This window comes from Chlorocebus sabaeus, chromosome 26 (genome assembly GCF_047675955.1).
Source record: "Chlorocebus sabaeus isolate Y175 chromosome 26, mChlSab1.0.hap1, whole genome shotgun sequence".
Classification (NCBI taxonomy): Eukaryota; Metazoa; Chordata; class Mammalia; order Primates; family Cercopithecidae; genus Chlorocebus; species Chlorocebus sabaeus.
This window is the reverse complement of record NC_132929.1, coordinates 34,703,994-34,729,125: the sequence shown is the minus strand read 5'-3', so window position 1 is coordinate 34,729,125 and position 25,132 is coordinate 34,703,994. Positions and strand designations below refer to the sequence as shown.

General features: G+C 47.0%; 1 protein-coding gene across 1 annotated transcript in view; it reads left to right on the top strand.

Annotated features, from left to right (window-relative positions):
• Window positions 1-25,132, top strand: part of MYO1E (myosin IE) — a 241,238-nt gene that overhangs the window by 212,435 nt on the left and 3,671 nt on the right. The window contains exons 23-26 of the mRNA XM_008016424.3: window positions 647-793; window positions 2,662-2,819; window positions 5,954-6,046; window positions 10,603-10,804. Coding sequence (XP_008014615.2) covers window positions 647-793; window positions 2,662-2,819; window positions 5,954-6,046; window positions 10,603-10,804 — 600 coding nt within the window. The remainder of the gene's footprint in view (window positions 1-646; window positions 794-2,661; window positions 2,820-5,953; window positions 6,047-10,602; window positions 10,805-25,132) is intronic.

Sequence of the window (25,132 nt, the reverse complement as noted above, 5' to 3'; positions counted from 1 at the left end):
AAATTCATTAGCTTGAAGGTGATGATTTTTGCTTGTTTGCTGTTTGTCCATCTGACCTTTGCATCTCTGAACTTAGACATGTCTGTACATTCTAGTAGCTTCTGGCTTGCAGGGTCTGCAGAGCACTGTTTGCCAGAAGGTTCTTAATAAGTACCTTGAAGTCCAGGACATTGGCTTCCCTCTTGATAACCGAGCTTATAATTCTTCAAGTTCAAATTTACTACAATTGCTACAACCATATCATAAATTATACTAATACTAACTTGGAACTTAAATGTAGAGTTATCCCTTTTCAGCTGCATTCTATTCATAACGTTCTGGATTTTTATGGTCTGAAAAACACAAGTTGGATTTGAAAATGGATTTTTTAAAAATATGGGCTAAATTGTCCTTAAGTTCCTCATTTTAAAAATCATGTGGAAAAAGTACTTTGATTATCCTTTTGTTGGGCTATAAACTTTCTTTGAAAGCAGATTTCAGCAATCTCATTATGTAATTCATTGTAGTTGGTTTTTGTTTGAAAGATTATTACTATAGAAAGACTAAAATCTTAGCACTATCTTGCAGGATTTTTAAAATGGAAGAAAAAAATAGAGTAAACAGAAGCACAGCTTTCACCAAGTGTATTTGTCCAATCTCTTTACAGTACTATGCAGGATGACATTTTTATCCTGCATGAGCAAGAGTATGACAGTTTGCTTGAATCTGTCTTCAAAACTGAATTCCTAAGCCTCTTAGCAAAGCGTTATGAGGAGAAAACCCAGAAGCAACTACCTCTGAAATTCAGCAATACGTAAGTCCGGATCTGGGACCCAAACTTCTGCATGTAGCTAAAAAGGGGCCTTGATCGCACCCCTGGGATTCAGGATGGGGCTGGGGGAGGCTTGTGAGGAGGAGAGTGGGGTCTGGCTGGCCCCAGTGGAACCTTAGAGCCTGCAGAAGACAGTCTGGATAGTAGTCACAGACTTGGAAAAGGTTACTTGTGCATTTCTGTGAAATAATGACTTCATAGACTAGTGTATTTTATCAGTTAGACAAAAATCTCCTAAGTGAGGCAGACAAAGGCAGATTTTTATGTCTCACCCAAAAATAGGGTTTTTAATTAAGCAGAGCAGACAGGAGTAGAATCAGGCTGGAAGCAGATGAAAGTGACAAAGGTGGGGACATACATTCCCCAAACCAATGCATAATAAAACCTATTTATTGGTAGGGCCTCTGGGGGCTTGAGGACTATAGGTGGCCAATGTGTTGTGTAGGTGGCTCACCTTCCCTTCTTTTTTTTTGAGATGGAGTCTCGTTCTGTTGCCCAGGCTGGACCTCTGCCTCCCATGTTCAAGCAATTCTCCTGCCTCAGCCTCCTGAGTAGCTAGGATTATAGGTACTCACCACCACACCTGGCTAATTTTTTGTATTTTTAGTAGATATAGGGTTTCACCATGTTGGCCAAGCTGATCTTGAACCCCCAACCTCAAGTCATCTGCCCACGTTGGCCTCCCAAAGTGCTGGTATCACAGGCTTGAGCCACCATGCCCGGCCTCACCTTCATTTCTTTTGGCAACATGACCTAATGGACCAGGTACTGGCATACTGTTGACCCTCTAATCTCAGATTTGCTGAGTAAGAGTTATTTAGCTAGTCTGGACAATATAGTAAGACCACATCTCTACAAAAAGTAAAAAATAAAAAAAAAAAATTAGCCGGGTATGGTGGTGCATGCCTGTAGGCCCAGCTACACGGGAGGCTGAGGTGGGAGGATACTTGAGCCCAGGGGGCAGAGATTGCAGTAAGCTGAGACTGCGCCAGTACACGCCAGCCGGGGCAACAGAGCACGACCCTGTCTAAAACACAGAAAGAAAGTTATTTAACTTTTCTTTTTAAATGTCCCCATCTATAAAATGGGAATATCCTCCATCTTTTCCCAGCTAAAAGAATGAGGCCCAGACAAAGCCTTAATATCATGATGAGGGAACTTCTAATAGGCAGCTACTTAAAATTATGATTTTTCCTTCTTATGATATGAGGAAATATAAGTTAAAAGCAGAATAAGGATTGCATAATGCAGGCATATGGGCAATACAGAAGCATTAAAACTGGCTGGGGAGTTTGGGAAGTGCAGGTAAGTCCTGCCTTCTATTTGGATCTTGGTTGCTAGTGTGTCTTTTTTTATCCCCGGGTGGGATGTCATGGTGCAAGAACAGTACAGGACTAAACAAAGCCAGGTTCTGTGCTAAAGAGTCTTCAAGCTGGCCTGGGTCTGGCATCTGTCAGTCCTCCACAACCACAGGAGCAGGGACAACAGCTGGAAGCACAATGACAGCACAGCAGTGTGACCTGGAAATTGTCTTTCCTCTGTCCCCTTAGCAGGTGCCCCTGAGGCCACCTGACAGAGTGGCACTGGCACATTAGGGAGGTGTACCTCCCTCACCACCCGGTGTCTCATGGTACCGGGCCCCAGATGCTCCTGCTTCTGGCTCATTGTCATGCAGCGACAGTGCCACCCCATGGATGCGGTGCACATCCTCAGGGCCCTGCCCCGGTGTGGATTGTCCGGTCTTGCCTCATGTTTATGCTTTTCCAGCAGCAGAACTCCATGGCAGGATCTCTGAGCACTGTTTCCTCACTGCTTCCTTCGACCTGTTAACCCCAGTGTGCTTTTTGCAGGCTTGAACTGAAGTTGAAAAAGGAGAACTGGGGTCCCTGGAGTGCGGGGGGCTCCCGGCAAGTGCAGTTCCACCAAGGCTTTGGGGACCTGGCTGTCCTCAAGCCCAGTAACAAAGTGCTGCAGGTCAGCATTGGACCTGGACTGCCCAAGAACTCCCGTAAGTGCTCCACGGGCCCTGCAGGCAGAACTGCCGCCGCTCACCCGAGTCTCCTGAGCGAATGCTGAAAACGTGTGCACAGATGTGGGGGCTGAGAATCAGTACACCTTCTGCTTCCTGGGGCTCAGGCTTTCTTCAGAATGGAACATTTCAAACTAAAGCAACAGCAAGGAAAATGAGCAGGTTAAAAGTTTCTGAGGGACTTAGTACTTATGTATCAGTATACCTGGCATTACAATATTGTGATTCAAACAAATCAGAGTTCGTTAGCTTCAAATTTCCCCTCCCTTTCCAGTCAGATCTTGTCCAAAATACCAACATCATCCTCTATGCCACCTTTAAAGAAATTGGGCCAGGCGCGGTGGCTCACACCTATAATCCTGGCACTTTGGGAGGCCAAGGCCGGACGATCGCTTGAACCCAAGAGTTCTAGACCAGCGTGAGTAACATGGTAAAATCCTGTCTCCACACACAAAAATAAAAATACAAAAATTAGCCAGGCATGGTGGTACACGCCTGTAGTCCCAGCCACTTGAGAGGCTGAGGTGGGTCGATGGTTTACGCCTGGGAGGTCAAGGCTGCAGTAGCCTGGGTGACAGAGCAAGACCTTGTCTCATTAAGAAAAAGAAGATGACACTTTGGGAGGCCGAGATTGGAGGATCACAAGGTCAGGAGATCGAGACCATCCTGGCTAACGCGGTGAAACCCCGTCTCTACTAAAAAATACAAAAAAACTAGCCGGGCGAGGTGGCGGGCACCTGTAGTCCCAGCTACTCGGGAGGCTGAGGCAGGAGAATGGCGTAAACCTGGGAGGCAGAGCTTGCAGTGAGCAGTGATCACGCCACTAAGAAATAAAACACCACACACACACACGCACTACCTCAAACCCCAGTCTAACTCCTTCCCTGGCCTTTGATTCTTTTTCTATTTATAATTGATATTTATAACTTATATCTATAGTACACAGCATAGAATAATATATGCTATGTATACTGTGATATTGTTGTAAAATTTGGCCTGTGTGTGTGATCACACACATGAAGATGCCATATGTAAAATAACTTTCTAGGCCAGGCACAGTGACTCATGCCTATAATCCCAGCACTTTGGGAGGGCGAGGCAGGTGGATCAGCTGAGGTCAGGAGTTCGAGACCAGCCTGACCAACACCCCGTCTCTACGAAATGCAAAAATCTAACAGGGTGCGGTGGCGGGCGCCTGTAGTCCCAGCTACTTGGGAGGCTGAGGCAGGAGAATTGCTTGAACCCAGGAGGCGGAGGTTGCAGTGAGCCAAGGTCACACTACTGCACTCCAGCCTGGGTAACAAGAGCAAAACTCCATCTCAAAAATTAATTGATTAATTAATTAGCAGTTTCTCAAATCCGTCTACAAAGGTACACCTTAACATGTTCTCTAACATATTAATACAATACCAATAAATGCCATCATTTTTTTTTTTTTTTTGAGACGGAGTCTCGCTCTGTCACCCAGGCTGGAGTGCAGTGGCCGGATCTCAGCTCACTGCAAGCTCCGCCTCCCATTCTCCCGCCTCAGCCTCCCGAGTAGCTGGGACTACAGGCGCCCGCCACCACGCTCGGCTAGTGTTTTGTATTTTTTTTTACTAGAGACAGGGTTTCACCATGTTAGCCAGGATTGTCTTGATCTCCTGACCTCGTGATCCGCCTGTCTCGGCCTCCCAAAGTGCTGGGATTACAGGCGTGAGCCACTGCGCCCGGCCCATCATATTTTTATATGTGTAGAGCCACCACTCAGGAAATGTTGGTGTATGTCTGTGTATCCGTTAGTACTTGCAGAAAACAGACAGCAACTTTTCGGAGGATTTCTGAAGAGACTTTTCAAGAAAAAGATGTGGACAGGGTTTAGGGAACAAAGTAGGGACCCAGGGAAAAGGAACAGCAGGAGACCATTATTATCTGCAAACCTGAAGCAGCAGAGGGAGGAACGAGGTGAACTGAAGGCTGTATAGGCAGGAAGGAGGCACATGAACTCCCCCCACCTCCCTCCTGACATTCTAGTCTCCTGCCAGTGCCTCCTGTTGGCCTGGCCTATAGGCGTCACCCCACTAGAAGGCAGAGGCCTGGCTCTCCACAGGACTCAGACCCCAGGGCACAGAGCCGGGCAAAGAAAGGCTGCCAATAACCAGCAAGCGGTGTGTGTGCAGCAGGCCCCAGAGTGGAAACTGCCCAATAGGTGTTGGATTCTACCTTATATGGGGTGGGGAGAGCGGCCTAGGTACTGGGAGGGAGGCGCCCAACAGGCCACATCCATTTGCCCCTGGTCCCACATGGTTGGTTCTCCCAGGCCCCAGAGCTACAGCTCCTTTGCTGTGTCTGCAGTGTGCACCTTGTCACCTCCCACCCTTCTCTATTCTTCAGCTCTTCTCTTTATAAGACATTCCCTCTGCACCCCTCTTCCAGCTGGTTTAATCCTACCTTCCTTCCTGTTCCACTCGAGACCCTATTTATTGATTTTCTCCCCCACATAGATGTCTCTGCAGAGATCTCTTCTGGCTCCTCTGGCCCTGCTGTCCAGCCCTGACTGTGACCCACAGTGTGTTCCTTTGGCCCCAGCTTGTTGCTAATTCCTTCATATCTGTGTCAAGGGTACAAGTCTGCTTCTACTCCTTGTGGTCTCTGTGTTTAGTTCAAGGACCGTAGAACACACACTCTTGCATGAAAGGCCCTTGACATAGGCAGGCGTGCAGTCAGCGCCGGAACGGGCTTCCTGCCAACCCCGGTGACCCGCAGCGTTAGTGAACCTGCTTAGCCACTTGGCGTGTAGAACATGAATGCAAATGTTAAAATGTTCCATCTGTCTCAAAAAGTCTGCAGAAATAGAAACACCTTTGTAAGATGATCAGCCCTTCTTTAAAAGCCACGGTCTAATATTTCAAAACTATACCTCTATAAACCTATCCTCCAGCTCCTCCCACCCAGTAGCTACCATTACATACTTCCCTCAACTGCCCCTTCTCCGCTGCAACTGCTCTCCTGCAGATCCACCTGAGAACTGGAATTGGAGCTTCTCAAAAATTTTCCATATGCAAAGAACCATGAGGATCCATAAAACCAACCCGTAGCGCTGATTTTAACTTTGTCTTGCTTGTTTATTTCAGGTCCTACCAGAAGGAACACTACCCAAAATAGAGGTTATTCCGGTGGGACTCAAAATGCCAACTACCCAATGAGAGCGGCCCCTCCTCCCCCAGGTAAGCCAGCCATGTACCATAGTCTGGGACCACTAAATCTGGACCCATAACATAAAATATGTTTGGGAAGAAACCCATTAGCAAATCGATGCACACATATTAAGCAGGCATGGACCATTTCAGTGCCAGATGTACAACACAGCAGCTCTGCTGGAGACCTCACAATTCAGAAAAGTAGGAGTCAGCGAGACTGAACTGCGGCTGAGTTCGCAATCTGGATTTCATTACCTCGAAATATTACTCCCTTAGGAACGGCTTCTGACAGAGAGAGAGGAGTTCTCGTCCGTAACAACTAGACTGTTGTCAGCTTTTAAGACACAGGATGCTGCTTTACAGAAATAGGAGTTTGTCAGGTCTAACCACACCACCGCTACCCAGCTCTGGCCAAATACCACTACAGTAGCCCTGGCTTATCCTCGGAGGATGCATTCCAAGACCCCCAGTGGGAGCTTGAAAATGCAGATACTACCAAAACCTATCTATACTTTTCCAGTTTGAGTTTTCCACAAAACCAGTGGAAATTTTTTTCCTTCTTCACAATGTTACAGATAGAAGATTCGTTGTTACTGTAGATCTTCGCAACCTCCGCATAATTTTTTATCCTTAGTAAGTTGAGAACTTTCACCCTTTCACTTAAAGGAAGCGCTTAATGGCTTCTCGTTGGCATATCCAAATTGCCAGCTTCCTGGGGCCGTTATGAATAACAAGACGGCTGCTTAGTGACTGATGACGGGGTAGTGCACACAGCATGGATTGGCTGGGCAAAGGGACGATTCGCATCCTGGCGGGACAGAGTGAGATGGCACACAACCTAAACCTTAGGAATTGTTCATTTCTGGAACTTTCGTTTAATATTTCCAGGCCACAGTTGACCATGGGTAACTGAAACAGTGGAAAGCAAAGTCATGGATAAGGAGGGGAGGGGGCCACTGCACAGTATTTTGTAAGTTACAGCAGCTTAATGACTGAATAGAAGAAATTTGTTTTTTATTTATTTTCTGAGATTAGGATTCAGGAGGCCTGTTCGAAAAAAAAAAGTAGTATCTGAGAGCATTACAAAATTGTTATAAAGTTTATGCTTATATTTCATGTTTATCTCTTCTTTTTTGGGGATGGGGTCTCAATTGCCCAACTGGAGTGCAGTGGCACGATCATAGCTCACTGCAGCCTCAACCTCCCTGGATCAAGCAATCCTCCCACCTCAGCCCGTTGAGTAGCTGGGACTACAGGCACGCACCACCATACCTGGCTCATTTTTTTACTCTTTGTAGGCATGGAGTCTCACTGTGTTGCCCAGGCTGGTCTTGAACTCCTAGGTTCAAACAATCCTCCCACCTTGGCCTCCCAAAGTGTTGGGATTAAAAGCCTGAGCCACTGTACCTGGCCTCTCATTTTGAATAATAAAAATAAAACTGACAGATTCATACACTCTAAACCTGAATCTTAGACTTTCTGCCTCTAAAAATCTGTGTAGTGTTTGCAGAACACTTGCAAAAATACATAACATCTTTTAATGTTTTTCCATCGCTCACAAAATTCAGTTCATAAAAAACTGCTCCCAGAGTGTTTGGTATTAAGCAGTTTAGGATTCTAAGTCTGATAGGGTCATTTTGAGACTGTATTTGATTCCAATCTTCCCAGCCAAGAGAATTCTATTTGTACCAATGTCTTAGATAAGGAGTAAAAAGCATTTCTTGAGGCTGGTTGCGGTGGCTCACGCCTATAATCCCAACACTTTGGGAGACCAAGGCAGGAGACTTGCTTGAGATCAGAAGTTTGAGCCCCGCCTGGGCAACATAGCAAAACCCCATCTCTATAAAAATGTTCGGAAAAATTAGCTGCAGCTGGGCGCAGTGGTTCAAACCTACAATCCCAGCACTTTGGGAGACCGAGGCGAGCAGATCACTTGAGGCCAGGAGTTTGAGACCAGCCTGGCCAACATGACAAAACCCTGTCTCTACTAAAAATACAAAAATTAGCCAGGCATGGTGGCGCACACCTGTAATCCCAGCTACTGGGAGGCTGAGGCACGAGAATTGATTGAACCCGGGAAGTGGAGATTGCAGTGATCTGAGATCACCCCCACTGCACTCTAGCCTGGGTGACAGAGCAACACTCTGTCTCAAAAATAAATAAACGTAAAATAAAAAATAAAAATTAGCTGGACCTAGTGGCACATGCCTGGAATCCCAGCTACTCAGGAGGCTGAAGTCGGGGGCTGAGGTGGCTATGATCATGCCACTGCATTCCAGCCTGAGTAACAGAGTGAGACCCTGTCTCAAGATTAGCTGGGCATGGTGGCATGCACCAGTGATTCCAGTTACTCTCAAAGCTGAGGCATGAACATCATTTGAGCCTGGGAGGCAGAGGTTGCTGTGATCTGAGATCGCACTACTGTACTCCAGCCTGGGTGACTGAGTGAGACTCTGTCTCCCCTCCCCATCCAGCACCCCCACCCCCCCACCCCCGGCAAAAAAAAAAAAAAAAAAAAGACATTTCTTTAGTCTCTGGAATCTCACTGTTGCATGCTGAAGTATGGACACTGGGGCCCAGCAGTGAGAAACTAATCCTCATCTCTTTTGGAGTCCCCGTCCTGCCTTGACCCAGCTCTGTCTCCTCCTTTCTTCTTTGAAGAAAATCCAAGCACAGAGGAACTTAAGAGAAGCCCTGTAGTACCATATTACTGCGTGTGCACTGCTTCCAGTGGAGAATTCTGGCCAAGTCCACCTGGAACGTTCACTGGCCTCAGCTAGGCTGGCCAAAGCAGCCTCAGATCCAGTCAGGCCACAGAGTTTCCGACCTTGAGCAGCGCTCCCCAACTAAGTGCCAGTTCTTTCATCAATCATAGGAGACAATGGGACCTGGATCCATTCAACCAGTGCTTCTCAAACTGTCTGTGGTGGAAGATCAGGGGTTTTCGAGGGGTTTAAAAAAATGTCCAGTCCCTCACAAACCATACATTTGTATGATATAATAAAAATGAATTAGGAGAAGAAGAATTTTCAAAGCATATAAAATATAAGCCAAAATTTCTTATTATAAGATGCAACCGGCATGAAATAGATCTGTCGAACTGCCATGAATATGTCTAAATGCTTACTCTTAACTTTTGATCTTATCGTGGACAAGGGGATCTCGAGCAGCATGTGGGGCGGCCCCTGTGGGGACCCCACTTTAGTCATGGGCCATGTGACATCCCAAGGGCATGTCACACACTTAAGATGCCCCTCTCCTTTCATTGGGACCCAAAGCAGCAAGTGGGGTCCTTCTACCCTCCTCCACCCCAGACCCTGTGGGAGCCCATTCAGCTCTCACTCACTGAGGGAATGGGGTAAGGTGAAGGGCAGCTGTTGGCTCCAAATGTCTAGTTCTGATCTGGTCTGGTGGCCCGTGGGAGGAAATTGGTAGAGACGTGGCTGGATGAGGAGCCACCCTCTTGAAAGCTCCACCCTGAGAAAACTGGGGTTCAAAGTAAGAATTCCAGCTATTATTACTGGGCAGGAAGAACCCTATTTCTGCAATAATAAGGATATAGAGAAAATGCATGTCGGAGCTGGAAGCCACCAAGCAAATTCTGGACCTGTCTCGTGGTTCTTGCGTGAAGAACTGAGACTATGAAACATCAGCTCTCTTGCTCATGATCAGTGTAGCTATCAGAGGCAGAGCCGGAACTAAAGCCCTGGTCCTTCTCTAAGGGTCATCCCACTGGTACCAAAGAGTTCTCTTCATTTGGTTGGAAGAGGTTTTTGGGTGGGGTTCACCACAGTGGGCCTTGAAGAGTCTTGTTCTCTTTCTTCACTCAGCCCAGATCTGTCAGTGGGAGAATGAATAAGGGCCTCTTCATACGTAGCTTGGAATGCTAATGCCCGAGTCAGCCAAGACGCATGGTTTGGAGCCTGTCACTCTAACCCATTACTTATTGGCTAATGTGATTTTAACTAGACATTGCTGTTTGGCTGAGAGAGCTTGCTGCATCCGGACTGAGCCAACTGGGTGGCCACTTTTCCCTTGCCTGTGTAGCGCACCCCGTCTGCCTCACACAGCAGGCTCCTGCAGTGGATGCCCAAGACTGACCCCTTGAAAATGGATGTCCAGCTGTTTAAACAGCTGCCTGCCAGCCCTCTTGAGTCATAACCTCATAATTTTTCTGAGGCCCAAGAAGGTGTCTCCCAGCCAGCTGTAAGCTTACCTTTCCTTACTGTGGGCTTTGAACCCCAGGAAATCTGGGGATTCTATTTTCACCAAGCATGTGCTGAGTGTTCGCTGTGTTCCGGGCACATCCCGGGAAGTTGACTATGCATTGTTGGACGTGTTAAATACATACAATTTTATTTGTCAGTTATACCTCAGTAAAGCCTGGGAATGGGGAGAACAGAGAATCAGCTGTAATTCTCACAATGTGTTAGCAGTGATGCCTTCCATTTTTTTCAGATGGGGAAATTGAGACTCAGAAGTTAAGTAAGCTGCCCTTGTAGTACGTGGAGGAAATGTGGAGAGACTTTTGGCAAAGGATCCACAAATCTAAGCCTTATTTCCTCCTCTCTTTCTCTCTCTAGGATACCATCAGAACGGAGTCATCAGAAACCAGTTCGTGCCACATCCCGATGCTCCTGGAGGCCAGAGGTCCAGTCAGAAAAGCCTGTACACCTCCATGGCCCGCCCGCCCTTGCCACAGCAGCAGTCTACTGGTTCAGACCGAGTGTCACAGACGCCAGACAGCCTGGATTTCCTCAAGGTCCCGGACCAGGGAGCTGCAGGGTAAGATTCTCACATCCTGTGGATGAAGCTGGCAAGCTCCATCTCCATCATTCAGAACAAGGATTCAGAGGTTCCTGGGGGCTGTCAGTACAGGATTCTAAAGTTCAGTTTTCGACCTCAGTGCTGTATTCCGGGAGCCAAGGCTGTGGGGCTGTGGCTGGTATTTCTAAAGGTACAGCCACATTAATAGCAGACAGCTCATTTCATTCTCCAGAGAAGGCTTAGCTTGGAAACATCAGAAAATGGGTGCCCTTTGGCCCCAGATACAGTTACTCTGCGACCTCTTTGTTTTTCTTGCATGGTTGAGGAATAAGGAAGCTTTTGATTTGTGTCTGTGCCTGCAGTTGCATAAATACAATAGCTTTAAGAATCTTCAGCAACATTAAGAATAACATCCCAGTGTTCTATATGATGTTTGTTGAAGAATATGAGTTTTTGTGGCTTTACAGTGACAGCCTCTCTGCCTTTCTAGAATATAAATAAAGAGTGGTGAAGAGAACCCAGGCTTTTTAGCCGGAGGAAGTGAAGATGCCCGAAGCTCTGTGTAGATATTAGAAGAGCTATCAGTTTTAAAAGGGGGTTATGACATGTCCTGTGGAGTCACAGGGATGGAACTAGCGCCAGCTGAAAACCAGTTAGTGAACTCGGCCAGGAGGTAGATTTTGGCTCCAGTAAAGGAAGAACGTTGTAGCAACCCAAATATGAGTTGCCCTTGCATGTAAAGAGCATTTTGTCCCTGGGAGCATCCAGGCACCGGCTGGATGGCGATCACCAGGCAGGAGTGTTCAGAGTAGTGTTGTCAAATGTCAGATAAGGGGAAGAGAGGTCTCTCTAACACTGGACCTGCTGCTTACCCTCTAGTTTCCTTGTCTAAGCACTAGTGTAATGCCATCAAGCTTGCAGGGTCATCGGGAGGACTAGAAATAATATCCATAAAATCTCTAGCATGGTACTTGGCTGGCAAGAGTCTACTCACATAACGCTAGCTTGAGGGTGGTGATGATGGTGACAGAGTGATGATGATGAGGACCCCCGTCGCTTCATGGAGGATGAACTAGAGACTTGTAAGGAATCTTCCAGCTCTGCATGACTCTCCATGGTGGAGTGGCTCTGTCTGCTAAAGCCAGTAATGGCCTGCTCCCACCCACTCTCTCTTCTCTTCCCCTCTGTCAGGCCCGCTTCCATTTTCCACTCTCTCCTGTCTCTAGCACCATGGAGAAGTTTCAAATGAGGATCAGGAGGTATGAATGCAAAACAGACCTGTGCAGGAAGAGAAGCAGCAGCTCCTTCCTCTGAGGGGGGCAGCCATCCATCCACCTTTTTGTTTGTTGGTTGGTTACTTTGTTTTTTGAGACAGGGTCTCGCTCTGTTGCCCAGGCTGCAGTGCAGTGGCACAATCTTGGCTCACTGCAGCCTCCTCCTCCCAGGTTCAAGTGATTCTCCTGCCTCAGCCTCCTGAGTAGCTGGGATTATAGGTACCCAGCACCACGCCCAACTAATTTTTTTTTTCTTTTTTTGATACGGAGTCTCGCTCTGTTGCCAGGCTGGAGTGCAGTGGCACGATCTCAGCTCACTGCAATCTCCGCCTCCCAGGTTCATGCGATTCCCCTGCCTCAGCCTCCCGAGTAGCCAGGACTACAGGCACGTGCCACCACACCCGCCTAATTATTTTATTTTATTTTTTTTTGTATTTTAGTAGAGACAGGGTTTCACTGTGTTGGCCAGGATGGTCTCGATCTCCTGACCTCATGATTCACCCACCTCAGCCTCCCAAAGTGCTGGGATTACAGATGTGAGCCACCGCACCCAGCCTAATTTTTTTATTTTTAGTAGAGACAGGGTTTCGCCATGTTGGCCACGCTAGTCTTGAACTCCTGACCTCAAGTAATACACCCACCTCGGCCTTCCAAAGTGCTGGGATTACAGGCATGAGCCACCATGCCTGGCCCCATTAACCTTTATGCCCTATTTGCCCTATTATTTGATGTTTTTCCTGCCTTAGCAGCTTCCTTCTAAAGACCACAAACCTCCTAGGAAGTTTACCAAGTTCTCTCCTAGCGTTCCTTTTCCCCTGGCAAGTCTTACCTCACTTCATTTGGGCTACAAATATAAAAGCACCTTAGTTGGTTTTTTGTTGTTGTTTTGTTTTGTTTTGTTTTTTGTTTTTGAGACAGAGTCTTATTCTGTTGCCAGGCTGCAGTGCAGTGGTGTGATCTCGGCTCACTGAAACCTCCATGTCCTGGGTTCAAGTGACTGTCCTGCCTCAGCCTCTTGAGTAGCTGGGACTACAGGCGCCCGCCACCACACCGAGCTAATTTTTTTGTATTTTTTGTTGAGACGGGGTTTCACCATATTGGCCAGGATGGTCTCGATCTCTTGACCTCGTGGTCTGCCTGCCTTGTCCTCCCCAACGTAGCTGGGATTACAGGCGTGAGCCACGGCGCCCAGCTGAAAGCACCTTAGTTTTATCACACAGACGGCCATCAGTAGAGTGGATGCCACCCTTATATAGACCTCTCTCTGCGTGTGTGTGCGCGTGTGTGTGTGCGTGTGTGTGCGCGTGCGCGTGCGTGTGTGTGTGCGTGCGTGTGTGTGTGCGTGTGTGTGTGCGTGCGTGTGTGTGCGCGTGTGTGTGTGTGTCTCCCTTTCCTCTTCCCTTCCACTGCCCCCCACTCTTAGGTAAGTAGCTATATCCTAGCAGTTGTCATGACCGTGGTTTACCTGATTGGCTTGGTCTAAACCAGTAGTTCTCAAACTCTAGTGTGCACTAGAATCACCTGGAAAGCTTGCTGGCCCACTTCCCGAGTTTCTGATTCTGTAGGTCTAGGGTAGGGCCTAAGAATTTGCATTTCTACCATGTTCCCAGGTGATACTCTGATCCAGGGACCACATTTTGAAAACCATTAGTCTGAAGGCACCTGTGGTCTGATTGATAAAGCCAGGGAAGCCTCCATGTGAAGGTGAATTGCAAGGGTGCTGTTAGGCTCACAGGATTTTCGATCTCTAACCCAGACCTACACCTTTCAGGTGGGTGAGCATCACTAAGTCACCCCCCTAGGCCCAGTTTGATCCCTCAAAGTAGGCAGGGTATTAAAAGCAGTCAACAGAATGCACCAAACCTCTTAGCTCTGTCTGCTAGCTGCCTACTTACTTTGGTTTTGGCAAGCAAAACCATCTTTCCAGCCTACTTTGCAAGTTGCAGACTTGCACATCAGCCAGCTGGGAGCATCTGTCAGCCAAAAGTAGGCAATTTAGGAACACTGTGTCTTAACCAAGGCTGCTCCCTTCCAGCCCTCTGCCATGTGGTTCCCTATTTAAGTCTTATCGCACCCTTTGCCGCCTTCAGGCCTAAAGACTGGGTACACGTGATGCTGTCTTGGAGGCTGGCCATGAGGCCGGAAGGAGAGGACACCTTCACACCTGTCTACTAGGCAGTAAGATTTCCTTGTATGTAAAACACGATTAGTAGGCACACTATGTCTTAGCCAGCCTCCTCTCTGTAACCTTAAATCTGCTGTGCAAACATTCCTTACAAAATAGTACCTTGGGCAAAGGGCTGAGCCTTTTCTTAGTATTTATTTTCTAAAACACATAAAGGTGAAAATTAAAAGTGTCTAATGTGGCCAGAGACTTTGGATGTGGCATTTTATGGATCCCCATGGTTACCTAAATTTAACAGCTTCTTCGTGTTTGCCATAAAAACCTGAACTGCATTTATCCCACAGGAGGCTGTTGAAGCATGCAGGGAATTTTAGGATCCCAAGTTTGTACTTTTTCCATAAATATGAAAATTCCTATATACATCAAAGTTCTAAACAGTAACCTTGACTTTAACCAATCTATAAAAGTAGGATTACTATGGTCTTTCTTTCCTGGCTTTCACATTCTGGGTTTCTCTTTCCTTCTTCTCTCATCCCTCAATGCACTTTTTCTGTAATTTATTTTGGATCATGTAATATGGATAAAATCAAAGGATGTAATTAGCACCTCAAGTTAATTCAGGCAAGTCTTTATCAGTTTATTTTAGGTTCAATCAGTTGTTTTGAAGAGAGCATGAAGATTTCACTAAATTAATTACCATCCCAACTGGATTCTTTACCCTTGCATTGCAGTATTTGTGCACATGGTAGCTATCATTATCATTCTCCTGGAAACACTGAGAGATCTGCAGTGGGAATCAGGATCTTGCCATCGATTAGTATAGCTTTTGAAAAGTCTAATTCAGGTCAAAGATCTTTCCTGATTCTCAAGGAAAGAGAAGAGGTTAGGCAAGAATCTTATAAACAGTTCATCCAGGCCGGGTGTGGTGGCTCACGCCTGTAATCCAGCACTTTGGGAGGCCGAGGTGGACGGAACACGAGGTCAGGAGATTGAGACCATCCTGGTTAACATGGTGAAACCCCATCTCTACTAAAAATACAAAAAATTAGCCGGGCATGGTGGCGGGCGCCTGTAGTCCCAGCTACTCGGGAGGCTGAGGCAGGAGAATGGCATGAAACTGGGAAGCGGAGCTTGCAGTGAGCCGAGATTGCGCCACTGCACTCCAGCCTGGGCAACAGAGCGAGACTCCGTCTCAAAAAAATACACAAAACAGTTCATCCATCCACCTTTGCTCTGATCTCACTATCCAGTGTGTGTCGTAATTTTCCCTCCTGTAACTGAAATGTACATAATCTACCTGCAGTTCATTCTTGGAAGCATTAAAACCCAGACCGGAAATGTCTGTTAACCTTTTTAATCCTGTGGTCCATTTTGTGGGAGGACAACTTCAGGAAATTTCAAGATACTCCCGAGATTAATCCAACTAGAAGCTGGAAAAACAGAAAAATCTTGCAGGTGCTCAGTGGTGGGGCTTCTGGGCTTGCCACAAAGGAGGGGCCAACAGAAATAGTTAAATGCTGCCTCTGTGTCTCTTGTCAAGAGCCTCCCAATGGAGTCATAGTTTCAAGGGGCTTAAAATTTCCATCAAGTGTCCAACAGCAATATTTCTCAACCCATAATCTATGGGAGCAGCAGCCATATCCTGGCCCGGGCAGACATGGTGCTGAGGAATTCCTGGCATCCATTTCCACATTTCCAGTAATGTTTATAGATTCAACCTTTTGGAACACAGCATATTTTTAAGAGCCAGTGGAATAAAATGCCATTATTTTCCTCCTTGGAATTTCAAGACATACATTTCACATCTGCAGAACAAAGAGGTGATATTCGAAAGCTTAATCCCAGCTCCCCTTGGCATAGGCTAGGCACACCCACCCAGAAGGTATGGGAGCTACACAGAAATTCACAAAAGGTGGCATTTAGAGTGCAGAGAGCACAGGATTTGCAGCTGTAAGAGCAGGATGTGAGTCCTGGTTTATCCATTCATTCCTTTTTTTTTTATTCATCAATATTTACTGAGCCATGTGCCTTCTATGTGCTACCCCAGGCTTGTCACTTAATCTTTCTACTCCTTGGTGTCTTCACCTGTATAATAGGGATACTAATAATATAATAATTTTGAAAACCCACTCCTCAGAGTTTTCTTGAAGGTTAAGTAAGGGCTTTGTGTGCTATAAAGCACAGTGCTATTTGAAAGTTATTTTGTACTTGTCTCATTACTGTTATTCATTGGTTGGTCTCACAAGGAAATTTTAATGCTCTACCAGGGTTGAAAGGTGACATTCCCTGGCCCAGTGGCTTTATTCTCAAGAACTCAAATCTCTGGCCTGCCTAGAACTGTGGATTCCGTGAAGGTCTACACTTCAGGCATTTCTGGCTTTAATGCAGGGAATGGACAGCCTAGGGAAGCCAAAACAAGGAGACTAGACAGGGAGATGCCCGCCCCCAACACACACACACCCTTGGCAGCTGTGCCTGTTCTCCATGGGCACAGAGCGTCAGCGGCACACAGTTCGGCAGTAGCGGTAACAGACACTAGACATTAGAGCCTCATTTGGACGATTTGAAGAAGAAAAGTCACAAACTTCTTCCGGCTCTGCACTATTCCACAGTCTCTCTCTCTCTTTTTTTTTTTTTTTTTTTTTTGACAGAGTCTCACTCTGTCACTGAGGCTGGAGTGCAATGGTGCCATCCTGGCTCACTGCAGCTCAACATCTGCCTCCCACGTTCAAGTGATTCACATGCCTCAACCTCCCAAGTAGCTGGGATTACAGGCATGAGCCACCACGCCCGGCTAATTTTTAGTAGGGACAGGGTTTTGCCATGTTGGCCAGGCTGGTCTCGAACTCCTGGCCTCTACAGTCTCTTTCTAACTAAACATCTATCTCAGCTGCAGTCATCATAACAATGAACATCCCATGGAAAGGATGGACATTGCCAGGGCAGAGGGAATTAACTAGCCCTCAGTTGAGTTTTGATGTCATTTGGGGTTTTGTTTCCTTGTGGACTTTTGGCACCTTGTGAGATTCGGCAGCCATCCGTGAAGACTCAAATGTCAGCTGACATCCTAATGTCTTGGGGCAAATAGATCAGTTGTTTCTTCTCTGGTCACTAATACAGGACTCTTGCAGTGCAAGTTTTCACAAAGCAAACTGGATGTAGTGTGCTTAATTCATCAGGAAATGTTATTTGCTTCTGGGTTATAATGTGATTGCCCTACTCAGAAGAAAGAACCTGGTGCAAAAAGAAGTTGCTGTAGGTCAGCTTTTTCGTGTAGTTATGTTAATTGGTAATAAACACATAAAGTGATGTGTACAAATTACCCTAAAATAAGAAAACTAAGTTGCATTGTACAAAATTACATATAATGAAACACTGGATTTGCTCAGTAATATATAATTTTATAACCATATACTAACATGTGTATTATATATATAAATATATATTATATATAATGAGCCTTTATTATTGAAATGTCAAAAGGAAAAATAACTCATTGTTGAGTCTGAAATCTTGCTGCAACTCCCCGTTATCTAGCTGGGCACAGTGGCTCACACTGTTAATCCCAGCACTTCGAGAGGCCAAGGCAGGAGGATCACTTGAGGTCAGGAGTTCGAGACCAGGCTGACCAACATGTGAAACCCTGTCTCTACTGAAAATATAAAAATTAGCCGGGCATGGTGGCAGGTGCCTGTAATCCCAGCTACTTGGGAGACTGAGGCATGATAATCACTTGAACCCGGCAGGCAGAGGCTGCAGCAAGTTGAGATCATTCCACTGCACTCCAGCCAGGTGACAGAGTGAGGCTCTGTCCCCCCCCCAAAAAAAAAAAAATTATCTCATTGAAATAATTACTTTTATAACACATTTTTCAATTCTGTGATGTTTATTAGAAATACAAATACTGTATCAGAAAGTACCAGAACTACCAAAATTATCTAAATTCTACATAGCCATTATAAAACAAATGGGGGTAAATGGCTGTAGTCCCAGCATGCAGATGGTTAAAGCAGGAGGATGGCCCAAGTCCAGGGGTTCAAGACTGCAGTGAGGTATGATCATGTCACTGTACCCCAGCCTGGCCATCATTGCAAGACCTTGTCTCTAAAAATACTAACAATAAGGAAATAATGAAACAAAAGTTGGCAAGGCATTTTTAGACATGAGTGAGCCGTTTTGTTGGTAAGATGGTAGTGTTCTGGTAAACAGTGAGCACTCCAGCGAGGAAAAGGCCTGAACTGTAACATTTACCAGTTTCTTGGGTAAAATTATCTCCCCATGGCCAATTTCAAGCTACCAGTGTGACTACTACTGAGTGCGGAGTTGGGAAAAGATGGGCAGTCTCACACCATTGTTTAGTATTTCTGCCACACATCAGCAATAGACTTTAATAACTTCAAATGTGTAGATAGAAGGAAAATAAGTAGACCAGGAGTGGTGGCTCACGCCTGTAATTCCAGCACTTTGGGAGGCCAAGGTGGGTGGATCACTTGAGGCCAGGAGTTTGAGACCAGCCTGGTCAACATGGTGAAACCGCATCTCTACTAAAAATACAAAAATAAAAATAAAAATTAGCCAGGCTTCTTGGCACATGCTCGTAATCCCAGCTACTCGGGAGGCTGAGGCAGGAGAAACGCTTGAACCCGGGACGTAGAGGGTGCAGTGAGAAGCAGGAAGGGATAAATGATTAGCATTTATTGCCTTTGCTTTAATACAATTTCTTTGTTGTCAGTGATTTGATTTTTAATAATGGCCATGTTTGACAACTGGCTCATAAAATGCCTGAAAGTTCTATTAGCTCTCGCAAGCTGGGCTGAGGCTGTTCTGGCACAGTGGGCATGTGGGTCTCATGTGCCCTGTAAGGGGGTTTGTAATCCCTTCCTCCTGGATTAACCAACTGCCTTGGCTGGGAGTTGGGGGCCTCCAGCCACCTAGAAGACCTCATTAATCAAATTTCTGGCAGTTTCTTTGAAAGTCATTCCCGGCCGGGCGTAGTGGCTCATGCCTGTAATCCCAGCACTTTGGGAGGCCAAGGCAGGTGGATCACTTGAGGTCAGGAGTTCAAGACCAGCCTGACCAACATGGAGAAACCCCATCTCTACTAAAAATACAAGATTAGCCAGGCATGGTGGCACATGCCTGTAATCCCAACTACTCGGGAGGCTGAGGCAGGAGAATTGCTTGAACCCAGGAGGCACAGGTTGCGGTGAGCTGAGATCGTACCACTACACTCCAGCCTGGGCAACAAGAAACTCCGTCTCAAAACAAAAAAAAAAAAGGGAAGTCATTCTTCTCATTAATGACGCAGGATTGCCACCTAGTGACACAGAGGAGATTGCTTGGGTTTTCCAGGCTGTTGGAGTCTGGGAAAATGGCTGTTTCCGCCGACTGTGTTCCACAACAGCTTCATTGGCACAGATTTCCTGTGTTCCTCAGTGCTGTTCAGAGCTCTTTGTAAAACTTTCCTAGAATTAGAAAAAAGACCTAGAACCGGGTGCAGTGGCTCCCACCTGTAATCCCAGCACTTTGGGAGGCCAAGGTGGAAGGATCACTTAACGACAGGAGTTCAAGACCAGCCTGGGCAACGTGGCAAAACTTCATGGCTAAAAATAAAGAGGCCGGGTGCAGTGGCCTACACCTGTGATCGCAGCACTTTGGGAGGCTGAGGCGGGCGGATCACTTGAGGTCAGGAGTTCGACACCAGTCTGGTCAATGTGGCGAAACCCCGTCTCTACTAAAAATACAAAAATTAGATGGGCATGGTGGTGGGCGCCTGTAATCCCAGCTACTTGGGAGGCTGAGGCACGAGAATCACTTGAACCTGGGAGGCGGAGGTTGCAGTGAGCCGAGATCATGCCACTGCACTCCAGCCTGCGTCATAGAGCGAGACTCGGTCTCAAAAAAAAATAAAAATAAGTTAATAAATGGAAAAGAAAAAGGACCTAGGCCATTGCCTGAATCTGCTTAGGTTTTACAGATGCAGAGCTTGGCTTCAAACCCAGCACACAGACTCAAGCCCATGTCCCCCTCCTGCTACACACTGTCAACATAGAGCTTGAGGCCCCATCTCAGGGGGAGTCAGCCAGATAGCCACGCAAGTCACCGTCATGCTACAATTCACCCCTAGTCTGGAGGAGCCGTGGGCTAGGGGAGGGTATGGCAGAGGGTTCACCAGAGTCTGGGGAAGGAGTGATGGAAATGAGATCCAAGGCTGAGCAGGAGTTAGCAGTCCTGCCTGGGAAGTGGGGAGAGGCCAGGGGAGCATAGCCAGACCAAGGAGGCAGAAAGATTCCGTGTGGCTGCAGTGCCAGGAGCCTTAGGCATGGGCCACCATGGTGGCTAGTGGTGAAACCAGCAGGAAATCCCAGGAGCCTGCATCAGTCATCTCACAGGAGTGTCCTGAGGGTGAAATGAAGCAGCATCTGTGAAAATGCCTAGCACAAGGCCTGGTCCAGTTGAGGGGAGTTTATCCAGACTTCACTCAGCTACTGGCAGTTTCCCAGAAGACATCCTGTCTGCTCGCCCTCACAACGGTGTAGCCATGTGCAGGCTGGCCAGGGAGAATGGCTCTCACTGTGGCTCGCTTTGGGAAAATGCTGCCCCAGCAGAGTAGCTGTGCCCCTTTGTGATCACAAGAAAGAGCCAATGGTGGCAGCATCAGTGTTGCCCTTCCTAATGCAAAGTGCAGAGGTCCTCCCTCCTCCACCCACCTGCCCGCTCCTCCCGGCTGCCATCGAACAGTCCCCACTGTCCACACCCTGCTCCCCAGCAAATGTCCTATCTCAAAGCTGCCCTGGCCTCCCCCACCTCTCACCTGCGGAGTACTAGGAACCCCATTCAGCCTGGTGATAAAGGGCCAGATGGCTTACATTGCCAGCACAGTAGCAGTTGCCCATAACCTGGACAATTAGGCCAGCTGTTGTCATGGGTCTACAGAGGACCCCACATTCCCCGGGTAATTCTTGAGGTTTTACTTTTGCCAATAGTCACGTATCCCGAGGAAGCAGCCTCTGATGCCTTGAGATCAGAGACCATGCAGTGGCCACACACACAGCTATTTGCGTGGTCCGCCTGCATCCCCTTAGGTCTTGTTTATAATTTGGTATCTTATCACCAGAAAGAATCCGTTCAATCAGACTTATGAGCTCTACTTTAAAACAATCTAGATGCCTTTTTTTTTTTTTCCTAATTACCCTGGCTAGAGTTTCCAGGATAATATTGGACAGAAGTGGTGAATGCTGTTTTTATTCCTGATCTTATGAGGAAATTGTTGTGAGTTACACCAGTAAATATGATATAAACTTGAAGTATGTGGACAAGGGTCCTCTCCCCAACCAGGGCTCATGAAGAAAGGTAGGAAGGCACCAATGTGGCCTGAAGCAGGGAGTAAGGCTGGGGTGTGAGCAGGGGCCGCACCTGGCAGAGTCTGTAGGCGCCATGAAGGGTTTTGGTCCTTTTTCCAAGAGCAGAGAAAAGCTGTTAGAAAGATTTTCAGGTTGAGGATGGGGCAAACTAATAACAGCTGAGCTAGCATGAGGGTCAAGTGTCCTAGAAAGGAAACAACTGGCAAGGAAGACATGAAGGACAGAAACAAGTCTTAGTCAAAGCTGGAAGCAGGTGGGCAGAACAAGTGAGTGATGCCCAGGGCAGGGAGGGTCTTACTTCTCAGGAGCCATCCGTCTTGTCTTACCCCGACCCCAGTGAAGGGAGTCCTTCAGCAGGAGGACCCTGTACCTAAGCCCCCGTACTTGGGCTCCAGAGACCTTGTCAGTCTGCATTAAGGACAGCAGGATTTTTCCCCTGCACAAGACAGGACAAATTTCCATCTGTGGGTTCAGTTGGCCCGCTGTGCCCATGGGTTCCACACCTGTGGATTCAACCAAACTTGGAATGAAAATATTTAGAAAAAGTACAGATAGCTGCCTCTGTAGTGAACATATACAGACTTAAAAAAAAATTTTTTTTTTTTTTTTTTTTTGGAGACAGGGTCTTACTCTGTGGCCCAGGCTGGAGTGCAGTGGCGCAATCTCGGCTCACTGCAACCTCCGCCTCCTGGGTTCAAGTGATTCTCCTGCCTCAGCCTCCCAAGAAGCTGGGACTATAGGCGTGCACCACCACGCCTGGCTAACTTCTGTACTTTTTGTAGAGACAGGGGTTTTGCCATGTTGGCCAGGCTGGTCTCGAATTCCTGATTGCAGGTGATCCACGTGGCTAGGCGTGAGCCACCATGCCTAGTCAGTCGTATATTTTTAAAAAAGCCTTTTTCTTGTCATTATTCCCTAAACAATATAGTATAACAACTATTTGCATAGCATTTACATTATATTAGGTATTGTAAGTAATCTAGAGGTGATTTGACGCATACAGGAGGATGTGCATATGCACATTGTTTATATGCAGTCGTTACACTCATATGAGGGACGTGTCTGTGGAGTTTAGTATCTGTGAGGAGTCCTGGAACCAGTCCCCCAGGGAGACAGGGATGACGGTTTTGGGGGTGTGTCCTTCCACATGCACTTCTAGCCCAGTTCTGTGGACTGCCAGGCTGGAGGCTTCCTCCCTCCCAGGGTGTTGTAATGCCCGCCCCCACCCCCTTTCATTCCTTGTTGCTGAGAAGTCACATGACATCTGGTATCCAGGCTAATGGCTCTTATTAACCAAATGCTGACACATCCCCAATATATAGGGTGCTTAATTTAAAACCTGCTTGCCTGGCCAACTTTCAGAGAAGCATGCACTTCTTGAACAGGGAATGGGGATTTCCAATAGGCACTAGGTAGAAAATGACTGATGTCACACTAAGAACCTACAAAATGCCTTTCCTCTGCACTGAGAGAGAAGTGCAGCGAGGTGGTGGTAAGAGGAGTGGAGCCTGAATAGCCTTGGGGATTGCTCCCTCCCATGTGGGGTGGTGGAAAAGCCCAGCCTCAGGGGAGCCCAGCCCCTCCTAGGGACAGTCCACCACCCTGCTGGCAGTCCGTGTCCCCCCCAGCCACCCCTTTGTGATCCAGGTTGTTCATCAGCACCCCATGAGCATCTGTCATCACAAGACCTGGGCAAGGCCAGCAGGCTGTGGCCCCTGAGAGCACAGCTCAAAACTGGGTGTGGTGGTTCTTTCCAGAACTCAGGCCCCAGAAAGCCCCTCCCTTTTCCTCCTTGCTCCTGTAGGTGTGAGTGATGTGCAGACCTAACAGCCAGTCCCACCATGTTGAGGTCCAGCCCAACTTCTTTAGGGAGAAATCTTAAGCTTAAGTTTCTTTTGTAGGGAAATGAATATAGCCTTTACTTTGGTTTGTCCTTAAGCAAAGTGGAAGAAAAAGAAATGTTCTCCATGTTTCCATTTTCCTTTTTGGTTTTGCTAAATGCTTTTTATGAACATATTTAATAAATAAATGTTTCAGGTGTAGGTGTAAAGATCTCACTAAATAGGAACAAGTTGAACTTACGTACCTTTGAAACGGTATATGAATGGTGACTGAAGGCAGCATAGTATATAGAAAGAATAACTTTAAAGCTAGAAGATCTGGATTAGGGTTAGAGCACTGGAGATATTTTTAATAATTATGACAGTGGGGTGGAGGGAGTGTCACTGGTATCCAGGGGGTAGAGGCCAGGGATTCTACAGGGCATAGGACAGCCTCCCTCACCCACCCCCATACACACACACACAACAGAGAATTCCCAGCCGCAAATGTCAGTTGTGCAGATGTTGAGAAAGTGCTCTGAATAAACTCTTGTATAAGAATATTCACAGCAACATTTTTGGAGGGGCAAAGGGGAGCTCTGAGGGGTAATAATGAAAGAATGGGAAGGAGATCTGAGGAGTAATACTGATTGACAAAATGAGAGGGAAGTCTGTGGAGTAATAATGAGGGGGTGGAAGGAAAGATTGTGGAGTAATGATAAGGGTGTGAGGGAAGTCTGCAGAGTAATGAGAGGGTCGAAGTGTGAGGAGTAATGAGGAATGGGAGGGAAGTCTGAGGAGTAATAATGAGGGGGTAGGAGGGAAGTCTGAGGAGTAATAATGAGGGGGTAGGAGGGACGTCTGTGGAGTAATAATGAGAGAGTAGGAGGGAGTCTGTGGAGTAATGAGGGTTAGGAGGGATGTCTGTGGAGTAATAATAAGGGGGTAGGAAGGACGTCTGCAGAGTAATAATGAGGGCTGGGAGGGAAGTCTGACAAATAATGAGAGGGTGAGATGGAAGTCTGAGAAGTAATAATGAGGGGGTAGGAGGGAAGTCTGAGGAGTAATAATGAGGGGGTAGGAGGGACGTCTGTGGAGTAATAATGAGAGGGTAGGAGGGACGTCTGTGGAGTAATGAGGGTTAGGAGGGATGTCTGTGGAGTAATAAGGGGGTAGGAAGGACGTCTGCAGAGTAATAATGAGGGCTGGGAGGGAAGTCTGACAAATAATGAGAGGGTAAGATGGAAGTCTGAGAAGTAATAACGAGGGGGTAGGAGAGAAGTCTGAGGAGTAATAATCAGGGGTAGGATGGAAGTCTGAGGAGTAATAGGGGTTGGAGGGAAGTCTGAGGAGTAATAATGAGGGAGTGGGAGGGAAGTCTGCAGAGTAATAATGAGGGGTGGGAGGTAAGTGTGAGGAGTAGTAATGAGGGGTTGAGAGGGAAGTCTTAGGAGGATGAGGGGGGTGGGAGCGAAGTCTGAGGAGTAATAATGAGGGGTGGGAAGTAAGTGTGAGGAGTAATAATGAGGGGTGGGAGGTAAGTGTGGGAGTAATAACGAGGGGTGGGAGGTAAGTGTGAGGAGTAATAATGAGAGCTGGGAGGTAAGTATGACGAGTAATAATGCGGAGTGGGAGGTGTGAGGAGTAATGAGCGTGGGAGGTAAGTATGAGGAGTAATAATGAGGGGTGGGAGGTAAGTGTGAGGAGTAATAATGAGAGGTTGGAAGGGAAGTCTGAGGAGGAATGAGGAGGGTGGGAAGGAA